Below are 11,429 nucleotides of genomic sequence, written 5' to 3' on the forward strand. Positions count from 1 at the left end.
TTTGCTCACTTTATGTCTTAGTTATTTATTCGTTTTATGTTCATACAAATATGAAAACATGTTAAGTTAGCTGAAAATAAAAGCAGTCGTAAGTGAGAGGAGGTTTCTATATTTGCTAAGTATGTGTTGCCACCACCTACTTCAATAAAGTGAGATTCTGCATAGATACTGATTATTATCTAAGATGGTGACAAAGTTTCTTCCTTTATTTCCTGTTTTATCTGTTTGTCTTACTGATCTTGTGTAATCTTGTGCAACTCTTTTATGTCATAACCTGACATTTAGTCTACTAACTACTAGTACAAAGTCTAATTTTAAAAAAGTCCAGAGGGACATTATGGACATTGTTCTGTAAAGTAAAACTATATTTTGATGTACATATAAACAGATGAAAAGACTGTGAGATGTAGCAGGTGAAGAATTTCTCTGAATGGCTCAACACTCTCCATTTCTCTCTATCTCTTTCTTCTACCTTTGTCTCTCAGTTTTACTCTTGTTGCATAAAATAAGCAACATCCTCTTTCTGAAATGCAAATGTTTAAAGTTATGTGCTGGAAGGAGAAGCTGAAACTATTTTTTTAGTAGCGACACTGCTGTCATGACGAACAACAGTACAGAAATGTTGCTCAATGTTTGTGAAAGTAGGGTTTAAACTATAGTAAGCTGGAAAAACTGAGACAATGATGATATCATGGAAAGTCATCATCTACTTTATGACAGGTAATAAATTCTTTGATGAGAGTAAAACACATCTTGGCAAAAACTAGTTGATGGTGGCAATATGATGAAATAACTTTTTTAAAGGATTTTTTCCCCCTGCATTTTGTTGTGACAGCTGGTGTGAGTATGCTGTGTGTGTCAGGAAACAAAAGAGGACCTGTCAACATTGCCTGTAAGTACAAGTAGGATGAAAAACATCATGCACAATATTTTGCACAGAGACATGGTAGTTTGTTGGACATCAAAATAAAATAATGGCTAGAAAATCAAATACATGGAAGCACAACAACAATGAAAGAACATTTACTCAAGTACAGTACTTACTGATTTTTTAATTTTCTACTTTGAACTACTCGACAACCAGTGCACTTTTTACTCCACAACATTTATCTGACAGTTATAGTTAGTAGTTGCCTCGTATTTAATGAATTTACATACAAATCATGTGATCAGCTTATACAATATGATGGGTTATAGATTATACTAACCAGCTGTAATGATGGTTTAGTGGTTAAAATTTGCTCCATCTTAACAAACTTCACCAGTGTCACAATACTTATTAATGGGTAATAATGTTTCATTAAAGGCCCTGAAAATGTATTTACTTAATGGGCTTCTTGTTGTGAGAGATGGAGTGCGATCCTTTACATGCACACCACACATCTTGAAAACAGTTTTCAGATTTCTGTTTGAGTTTTTCTCTCTTGTCCTCTTGCTGGTTTGAAGTGGGCTGGGCTCCAGTTTAAAAACTTAAAGGGAAAAAATTTTATCAGGTTTAACAACATTTGAACCAGAATCTGGCCAAACACACACAGTCCCAATGAAGCAGAGTAAGTAAAGTTTTGAGTGTTAAATTCTTAATAAATAATAACATTTTTTTTATTATATAACAATCTGGAATATATTATATAACAATTACTTTTCCTTTTGATGCAATATTTGTTTTGATATATTTCACTTGTAACACTTAAGTAAAAAATCTAAATAATTAATCCGCCACTGAAAAAGACAGATTCTGTGCATGATAGTCCATAAAACAACGATGTGTGGCGTGGACAAGTTCGGGGTGGAGACAAAGATTTATTTAGACATGCTATGCTGCTTTGTGAAGTGCAAAGCCTTCTCTTTCAGACGTTGCGTTACAACCCCTTCTGTAGGTGACAACACACCAGTGAGTCAGACGGCACATTTGGGAGGCTCTGTTACCATCAACTGCAGGTATTCAAGAGCAGAAGAAAGCTACGTCAGATGCCTCTGCAGAGAAGATGAAAACTTCCATTGCAAATCTCTGATATCAGCTTACACTTCAGATTGCACAAAAAAAGACAGGTTTTCTCTGATAGACAACAAACAGCAAGGAGTGTACACTGTAACTATTTCCACACTGACCCTAGCTGATGCTGGAAGATACCAGTGTGCTATGGAAAGATTTAACAACAGTTCCACTGCGTGTTTAACTCGGATCGACCTGCAAATTTTGAGTGAGTATTGATCTGCTTTTAATCATCCTGATTCAAAACTAACCAACATAACACAAGCCTATACAGTCCCCTCCAAAAGTATTGGAGCGGTATGGCAAATTCCTTTGTTTTTGTTGTTCACTGAAAACATTTGGGTTTAAGATCAAAAGATGAGTATGAGACAAGAGTTCAGAATTTCAGCTTTTATTTCCTGGTATTCACATCTAGATGTGTTAAACAACTTAGGACATATCACCGTTAGACCACAGCATTCTTAGGTGAGCAAAAGTAATGGAACAAATTATCTAAATAACATTTAATATTTGGCGACCCATCAACATCACCAAACGGTTGTTGTTGGGTGTTTCTCCCTTCAGTCTCCTCTTAAGGAGGTGAAATTCATGCTCTATTGGGTTAAGGTCAGGTGATTGACTTGGCCAGTCTAAAACTTTCCTCTTTTTCCCCTGATGAAGTCCTTTGTTTTGTTGGCAGTGTGCTTTGTCATTGTCCTGCTGCATGATAAACGTCCTTCCAATTAGTTTCAATGCATTTCTCCGTAAATTGGCAGACAAACTTTTTCTGTACACTTCTGAATTTATTCTGCTGCTACCATCATCAGTTACATCATCAATAAATATTTATGAGCCTTTTCCAGAAGCAGCCATGCACGCCCTAGCCATGACATTACCTCCACCATACTTCACAGATAAGCTTGTATGCTTCGGATCATAAGCAGTTCCTTTCTCTCTTCACACTTTGGCCTTTCCATCACTTTGGTAGAGATTAATCTTGGTCTCATCAGTCCATAAGATTGTGTTCCAGAACCTTTGCGGCTCATCTCTGTACTTCTTTGCAAATTTCAATCTGGCCTTCCGATTCTTACTGCTGATGAGTGGTTTGCATCTTGTGGTGTGGCCTCTAAATTTCTTCTCTCTGAGTCTTCTTCGAACATTGGATTGTGATACCTTCACCCCTGCACTGTGGAGGTCATTGGTGATGTCACTTACTGATATTTGGGGGGTTTCTTCACAGCTCTCATGATATTTCTGTCATCAACTACTGTTGTTTCCTTGGCCGACCTGTTCGACGTCTGTTGCTCAGTACCAGTAGTTTCTTTCTTCTTCAGGACATTCCAAATTGTTGTGCCTGCTACGCCCAATGTTTGTCCAATGGCTCTGGATGATTTTCCTTCTTTTCTCAGCTTGACAATGGCTTGCTTTTCTCCCATAGTGAGCTCTCTAGTCTTCATGTTGGTTTATCCTCTTTAACAGGAAATGCAGTCTTTATAGGTTTTAACCTATTTTTAGGATGAAAACTTAGACTAGACATGCAGAGCTATTTAATGTTTGGGCAATCAACCTAAACGGCAACACCTGGGCAACAAGAAACATCTGTCACTCACATGTTCCAATAGTTTTGCTCACTTGAAAAATGGGTGGGTTCAAACAAAGGGTGGTATGTCCTGAGTTGTTTAACACATCTAGATGTGAATACCATGAAATGTCTTCAGTGAACAACAAAAACAAAGCAATTTGCCTTACCGTTCCAATACTTTTGGAGGGGACTCTATATACTAAAAACCCATTTCAACGGAACATTTTATTTAGTTTGTAGTAAAGTGTCAGCATTGATCTCTGTTTTTCAGATTGGGATGACATTAAACCAACAACAACAAAAACTTCTGACAGTGGGGACACTGTAAGAATCAGTTGTTCATATCCAGACATCCATGAGAACAATCAGAAATTCCTGTGCAAGGGGGAGAATCCTTTCAACTGTGAGGAGCTAATACATACAACAGAAATGACAGAGATGTGGTTAAAGGCAGGTTTGATATAAGGGATAACAGGAGAATGAAGTACTTCTATTTGTCCATCAAAAATGTGAGCACAGCCGACTCTGGAACGTACTGGTGTGGCTCTGACAGGACATGGCAGCAGGATAAATACATCAAAGTCCTCCTCTCTGTAGGTAAGTATACTGAGCACTTTATTGTTATAAATTAACACAAGTATTACTTATTCACTCTATACCTTTGTATTAAATACAGTATTTTATTATTACTTATTTAAGTATTTAATCAATTATTTGCAGCTGTTAATGAATATATGTATAGTAACTTAGTAAAAGTAAAAAGGTGTGTTTGTATTTTGTGTGTCTCAGCTGCATAACTGAGCGTAACAATAAAAACTGAGAGAGGGATTCAGAAAGAGCATGGCTGAAATTAGAAAAGCAATGAAACTAAATAATTATTTCCAGTAGTGGAATGTACTTGTACTTATGTACACAAGTAACATTTTGAGATGACTGTACTTCAGTAATTCCTGTTTACTGCTACTTTATAGTTCTACTGCACAACTAGAGATAGTAGATATTTTTCAAATTAAGGTTTGAATGCAGGGCGTTTTACCCACACAGCTGAAGGACACTTCATATCTGGAAAATCTGGCTTTCCAGACCCAGAGGCAGAACCAGAATCAGCTCCTGGATCTAAATCATCTACGACAGAGAGATATGAATCCCCTAATCCTCCGAATATAGGTGACCTCATCACTTTGATTACTGCTAACTGACAACACACTTTGATTACTGCTTTTCAACATAAATATACTAACACTTCTCTTAGACACAACTTCTCCTTTATGCATGAATTCTGAAGACAATAAACAGTGAACAACATGTATCCTTCATCAGTTTCAACTGTTGCCTCTTGTTTGCAGGTATGATTGCCGGAGTAGTAGTGTTTTCGGTATTGTTTCTGATACTTGTAATTGTACTTATACTGTACCGACACAAACTCCCCAGGACAAAAGGTGAGGGATGGAAATACGGCAAATTCAACATGTTGAACTTGAACTGTCCTTTGATTGGCAAAAACATCATATGTCTATTATCAGTAAACTTACTTAATTTAGATATAGAAATTAAAGGCTTAACTTCCACATGTTTTGCCTGAGGAGTAAATTTGAATGCAGACAGATTATCTTGTTGTTTACAGATATTCAAATGTTCTGTTTCTCAGAGTATTCTGCTGCACGGGGTTCATCAGAGGACAACACTGGACACAGCAATGAGGTGTGTGTGTGTGTGTGTGTATGTGTGTGTGTGTGTGTGTGTGTGTGTTTGTGTGTGTGTGTATGTGTTTTTGGGTTTGCTTACAACAGCTGCATCTATCACACTGTTTCATCCTCTGCAGGGAGATATTAGAGAGCACCACTATGACGACATACAGATGCAGAACCAGCAAGCAGGTTTAGGAGAAGCACTGCCGTCCGTTTATGCCACTGTCAACCTTCCCGCAGACCAGCTCCACTATGCCAGCGTCCGTTTCCAGAAGGACACAGCAGATGGGAATACACTTCCTGTCACCTCAGTTTGCGACTCCTCCTCTATCAGTTGGCCACAGGGTGCCACCCATCCTCCAGCAGAAGAGCAGACTCTCTATTCTACACTTACATATCCTGAGGAACCATGAGACAGTCTTTCACCTATTGATGTTCGCTGTGCAGTTTGAGGGGAAAATGCTGTGAAGGATTTGCTTTTGTCTTATGTACATACTGCCCTTTTACACAGAATATGGAAAAGTGATTCGGCAACATTTATGACTGTTGGACCCACATTTGACATTTTGGCACTAGAGTTATTAGAGTATAATGTGTCATATGTATCTGAATATGATAATTACATTTTTGAGAATACATCTGTCTCTGGCTTAGGTCTGTCATTCTTAGTAAAACTTGCTACAAATCAGTTTGGTTGATGATTCTCTAACAGATCATTATTTGTTATATAAGCTTTGATTCATTGATATATCTGGCACTATCCAGATCCAGTATCCAGAGAGGTTAAATAACACTGTTAGATTAAATAATGTGATAGGCCTACCTCTCCTGCCACCTGCTCCACATGAGCAAATTTGTCTATTTTATCCTGCACAGGCAATCAAACACATTTTTAGAAAATAATTTCTGTGATTCAAAGACTACACTGTGGCTGCTACTATTTTGAGCCTTCCCTGAATACAGGATATTTGTTTTGAAAACAGTGGTATATATATATGTATATATTTGGCTCCAGCTTCCTCCCACCGTCCAAAGACATGCAGTCTAGGTTAATTGGCGACCCTAAATTGTTCTTAGGTGTGAGTGTGAGCGTGAGTGGTTGTTCATCTATGTGTGGCCCTGCGATGGACTGGCGACCTGTCCAGGGTGTACCCCGCCTTGCGCCCGATGTCAGCTAGGATTGGCTCCAGCCCCCCCGCGACCCTGTATGCAGGATAAGCGGTTGATGATGATGGATGGAATTTCTGTGATTCAAAGACTACACTGTGGCTGCTACTGTTTTGAGCCTTCCCTGAATACAGGATATTTGTTTTGAAAACAGTGGTATATGTATTTGGCTCTGGCTTCCTCCCACCGTCCAAAGACATGCGGACTAGGTTAATTGGTGTCCTTTGGTGTTCGTGTGCATGGTTGTCTGTCTATGTGTGGCCCTGCGATGGACTGGCGACCTGTCCAGGGTGTACCCTGCCTTTCGCCCGGTGTCAGCTGGGATTGGCTCAGCCCCCCTTGACCCACGCAGGATAAGCGGTTGATGATGGATGGATGGATGGTATATGTATTTGTACAGGAGAGATTACGCTATTTTGTCCTTGCCATGTTTTGCTCTGCAGCGCCCTCTTCTGGTTGAACTAGTGATCAGCTGGAGATTGGTGACTGTTGTGACTGCGCTCCAGCAACAGCTCCCAGAAATACAGTGTCCAGTACCCATTATAACTTTTACCTGATACAGAAAAAATCGATTTGCCCTTTATATTAACATCTCATAGGTGTTTTTGTCACAAGTGGATAAAAAGTTTAATTATTTTCAGTGGACAGTGGACGTGGTGGTGTGCACAGGAAAAACTACGCTGTGATGAATTTGCTTTAATTTATCGCCCCCCAAAATGCACTCTTTCTATGAGGTCCCTCACCAGCAACAAGATAGTTTTAACCACTTTTATCCCATTGACTTGTCCCAGCTTTTAAAAACAGTATCACAGATAGGAGTGTCTTCCAGCCCACTTGATGTTATACCAACAAATTTTTATTGAAAGTAATGGATTCTGTCAGCCCCACTTGATTTCTGTTTTTAACAGCTCGCTATCTACTGGTTGTGTCCCTGATTATTTTAAAATTGCTTGCATAAACCCACTTAAAAAAAAAGTGGATTAGATTCCTCCCTCCCTCAAAATCTTAAACCAATTTCCAAACTACCTTTTATAGCAAAGATTTTAGAAAAAAAGTGTCAAAACAACTGCTCTCTGTACTGGAAAATGACAACATATTTGAAAAGGTTTAATCTGGTACTAAAGCAGACTTAGACTGCATGGGGATCTCTGGTACAGCTTTGGAAAGGTTTTCATCCTACCTGTCCAGTAGGAGGTTCTGTGTCTCTGTGAATAACTATGTCTCTTCATTTTGTTCAGTTAAATATGGAGTGCCTCAGGGATCGGTCTTAGGACCCATTTTATTTTCCTTGTATTCGCTTCCCCTTGGACACATTATCCAGGAACATGGTGTCTCTTTTCATATTTACACTGATGACACACAGATCTACATGCCTGTCTTGCATACTGAGTTTACTTACAGACTGCCTCTGTGAAGTCAAAAATTGGATGTCAAATAATTTCCAGCTGAGCTCAGACAAAACAGAGATCTTGGACATTGGGTCCTAGCAAATGGCAAAGTAAATACTGCCATCTGCTGGTTCCCTATGGAGGACTGATCCTGACAAATTCAGAAATAAATACAGAAATAAATAAATGCTCAATAAATAAATAAGCATATGATTAAATGCACAAAAAAGTAAATAAATAAATGTAAGCAGTAATTAAATTATACAAGGAGGCATAAATGTATATATCTACTTTAATTAGCTTCTTTATTATTCACCTTTGTAATAATTACCTTATTTATTTATTGTCCATTATAATCTTCAACTTTATTTATTACTTATTTTTTAAATTAAATTATTTATTGTGTTTTAATATTTTTGTCTGTTTTATTCTTCCGTTGCATCTTCTACCCTATTTATTACCCCAATGGTATTTATTTCTGCCTGTCTCAAGGGGTGAACTTCTCTCCTATTGGTGGACCAGTCAGTCGGAGAGCTCTAGGCCTACTCTGCCTGCACACATTAGTGATGGCAAGTTCGGGTCTTTTGACAGACTCGTTCATTCAAATCTCGTTCATTAAAATTAACTAATATTTTTTTTGAGTCATTTCGTTCATTTGAACTAGGCTGGTTATTGTGGCGCTGCAGCCCTCTTGTGGGCGATTAAAAAAACAGCGCCGTTCTCAAACACTGAAGGCTGCCTGGCTTGCTTTATTTGACAAAGTATAATGCACAAATTCACCTCTTGATTACTGTATGTCATCATTATATAACCCCCCCTGGGCCCACAACCAAATTCAAACCATATAAAAACCACAGAGATATGTTGTCTATATGCAATACACTACTCCGCCTAAATCCTTCCATTTTCACAATCTTTCCTAGTAGTATACAACCAGACCAGCCATATAAAGGCTTATGTATATAATAATATCATTATCTCTAAAGTGCTCATTCATACAGTAGCCTAACGTCCCTATCCATGAGTAAAATATTAGTATCAGATTTGCAGTATATATATTGAAGTAATAAGCTTGATACACTATATGAAGAAACACACTTATTAAAATTCAACCAATTTAATAATAATTTGGATCAAGCCACCAAGTTCTTAAAGAACTCCAGCACACAGAGAGGAACAAAGAAATATTAACACATTATATAAATGCAGCAGTTTGGCAGTTCTGGACGCAGAATGGGCCACATCAGGTCCTGATTCTGCAGACAGAGAAACAAACATGAGCACATCGCTCTCAAACACTGCAGGTTGTTCACCAGTCACGAGCTGTGAAACATCAGGGCTCTGTTGATAAATAATAAGTAAAAGTTACGTTGCGTTCTCTGGCAGACCTGGATCAGCTGTTACCTGTTTACAGGGCTAACGTTGCTACGTGGCTGTGTTTTAATGTTTCAATGACCGGGTCTGTTTGTTTTGGAGAGGAGACGACCTCGGAGGTAATTCGGCTCCATGTAGAACCCTGTCAGAGCTCTGAAGTGGAACCAGAACAACTCTCATCAGCTTTTTAGCTGTAAACACTAGCAGGACTAAAGTTACGGTGCGGCTGTGTTAAAACTATAACTTAGCACAACATCACTGCGCTGTAATAACGTTATGCTTTATAAAATGTCACATAATTAACAAAATAGTTATATAATGTCAGTCCAGTGACTGTTACCTGACAGCCGACCTGCCTCTCATTCTCTGGCGCTGGCAGTCACTCAGCCTGCGAGTGAACAAAAGACTGAGGAGGACCCATGTGAGCGGTGATCGAGTCGTTCATTCCTGCTCCACAGTAGGAGCTGTCACGTGACAAATGAAAGCCTCAAACCTAGAGACCCACAGTTGCTATAAGTCGTAAACTAATCAATTCTGTTTCCTGTGCTGACGGAGCCCATGCAGCTGCCGTGTGACGAGTGAGCGTAAGAGTCCAAGATCCTTCACGCATGCGTGAAAATGACCGAACCACTCACTGATTGGGTCTTATGAACGAAACGTTCTTTGAAGGACACAACACCAGCAGACAGACAGTACTTTCAGTTTGCTACATACATGGACACAGAACTGCGGTATAGGGAGAACCACACGGTCAGCTGGCTGCAGCTAAATCTGGAGTGCACTCGTATTCAATTCTGTATGGTAAATTCAGTTTTAAGGTGGCAGAGCGAGCTGACAGGCAGAGTTAGAGACTGTTTCTGTCTCAGTAGTACGCGATGCAAGCACCACATATTTATACAGTATGATATGCAGTATGAAAATAAGATTAATTGGATTATATTCACAGGAAGTATAAAACCTGTTACATGTGTCTATTAAAAGTAAAATAACACAAAAATGTCAGGGAAATTACTTAGATTTAAATACTGCAGTTGTACATTGAAGTATCTTCCTACCTTGAGATGGTATAAAACATTTCTCCTTAAATTCTGATTTGAGTTGTGTACAACTATGACCCCATGAATTTAAAAATTATTAATTAATATAGTATTTGTTCTGAGTTCATCCTGCATTGCAGCAGCTAATAAAGCCCATTTAATCCCAAAAATTGTTTCTTTTAGGCAGGCTGGAGCAGAAAACAACTCACCTTTCTCAAGTTGTACAGTAATGTCACATATGTGTATGAAGGTGGATCCAAACAAGCTAATCTTAAATGTCAAAGTAGAGAGAGCCTAGGAGGCCTATTATTTTCATTCATTACACAAGATGAATAAACTATACAGACAGTTGTAAAAAATCTTGAATGTTCCCCACTTGTTATAGTTACGCAGAAATATTAGGAATGTGGGCTGTTTTGAAAGTATCACTTTCTCACATGCTCTAACACACAGTAACGATGAGATGTGTGCTGTTCTCCCATTCTTCCTCTGTAACTACACATAAACAACAAGGCATGTAAGGGGAATATAAAGGAATTTATTTTATTATTTGGGGATTATTTTCCTCTCCTCCATCTTCTTCTTTTCCTCTGAGGATTATGGTTATGTTCTCCGCATGTCTCCTCCTGTGTTTTCTGTGCAAGACATAGAAGTACATCCAACGAGGTTAAAATCAAGGGCAACTGGACTTGGTTGAAGATACTGGAAGACGTTTCGTCCCTCATCCAAAGGACTTCTTCAGTTCTGACTGACTGGCAGGGAAACTCAGCTATTTACCTCAGTGTGGTCGTTGGCCCGGGTCATCGATACCGCTGGTTCGTTAGTGTTCCTTGTTGCGTGACGGCAGTTTACAGTCGTTGAGACTACCTGTGGCCAAGACTGAACGACCATCGTTGGTATCTTCACCTGAGGCCAATAGGTTACGTTTGTTGAGTTTCCTGGGAAGTGATGAAAGGACAGCATTGTAAGTGGGGATAGGTGGTGGCGTAGACCCCCTCCTCTGTTCAATGATGGCTTCTCGACCCTGGTGTAGATGCTTCCTTGACACCTCTTTCAAACCATCCATCTTCTCTGTCTAAAATGTGCACCTGGTGGTCCTCAAACGAGTCCCTGTCCTTCAGATGTAAGTAGACTGCGAGTCTTGACCTGAGGAGTTGGCCCTTCTGTGTTGAGCCATGCGTTTGTGTAGTGGTTGTTTAGTCTCCCCAATATACAGGTCTG

At 39.2% G+C, this 11,429-nt stretch overlaps 2 protein-coding genes and 1 long non-coding RNA gene across 3 annotated transcripts; 2 read left to right on the forward strand and 1 right to left on the reverse strand.

Annotated features, from left to right (window-relative positions):
• The first annotated feature begins 551 nt into the window (after positions 1-551).
• Positions 552-4,019, forward strand: LOC119899459 (polymeric immunoglobulin receptor-like). The gene is made up of 4 exons (XM_038714024.1): positions 552-720; positions 836-892; positions 1,878-2,201; positions 3,826-4,019. Exons 1-4 carry the CDS (start codon positions 681-683, stop codon positions 4,017-4,019), a joined length of 615 nt encoding a protein of 204 aa, XP_038569952.1. The 5' UTR covers positions 552-680.
• On the forward strand, positions 3,988-5,790 carry LOC119899458 (CMRF35-like molecule 8). Its single transcript, XM_038714023.1, has 5 exons — positions 3,988-4,151; positions 4,638-4,721; positions 4,901-4,993; positions 5,203-5,255; positions 5,377-5,790. The coding sequence occupies exons 1-5, from the start codon at positions 4,034-4,036 to the stop codon at positions 5,653-5,655; spliced, it is 627 nt and encodes a 208-aa protein (XP_038569951.1). The 5' UTR covers positions 3,988-4,033; the 3' UTR covers positions 5,656-5,790.
• Positions 5,791-9,024: 3,234 nt separating this feature from the next.
• LOC119899460 lies at positions 9,025-9,573 on the reverse strand. The gene is made up of 3 exons (XR_005443854.1): positions 9,512-9,573; positions 9,202-9,324; positions 9,025-9,053 (listed from the first exon to the last, which is right to left on the reverse strand). It is a non-coding gene; the product is annotated as an uncharacterized LOC119899460 (long non-coding RNA).
• Positions 9,574-11,429: the final 1,856 nt, after the last annotated feature.

The sequence above is a fragment of the Micropterus salmoides genome, unplaced genomic scaffold, assembly GCF_014851395.1.
Source record: "Micropterus salmoides isolate LMB-PRFRI ecotype aquatic unplaced genomic scaffold, ASM1485139v1 Ms_hic_scaffold_12, whole genome shotgun sequence".
Taxonomy (NCBI): domain Eukaryota; kingdom Metazoa; phylum Chordata; class Actinopteri; order Centrarchiformes; family Centrarchidae; genus Micropterus; species Micropterus salmoides.

What these genes read in the sequence shown, in the direction of transcription:
- LOC119899458 (XM_038714023.1), top strand. Translation starts at nt 4,034, where the DNA reads ATGAAGTACTTCTATTTGTCCATCAAAAATGTGAGCACAGCCGACTCT. An exon ending in CAAAGTCCTCCTCTCTGTAG is followed by an intron (nt 4,152 to 4,637) that starts GTAAGTATACTG and finishes CTGGCTTTCCAG; the next exon opens with ACCCAGAGGCAGAACCAGAA. An exon ending in CCCTAATCCTCCGAATATAG is followed by an intron (nt 4,722 to 4,900) that starts GTGACCTCATCA and finishes TCTTGTTTGCAG; the next exon opens with GTATGATTGCCGGAGTAGTA.
- LOC119899459 (XM_038714024.1), top strand. Translation starts at nt 681, where the DNA reads ATGATGATATCATGGAAAGTCATCATCTACTTTATGACAG. An exon ending in CATCATCTACTTTATGACAG is followed by an intron (nt 721 to 835) that starts GTAATAAATTCT and finishes TTGTTGTGACAG; the next exon opens with CTGGTGTGAGTATGCTGTGT. An exon ending in GATCGACCTGCAAATTTTGA is followed by an intron (nt 2,202 to 3,825) that starts GTGAGTATTGAT and finishes TCTGTTTTTCAG; the next exon opens with ATTGGGATGACATTAAACCA.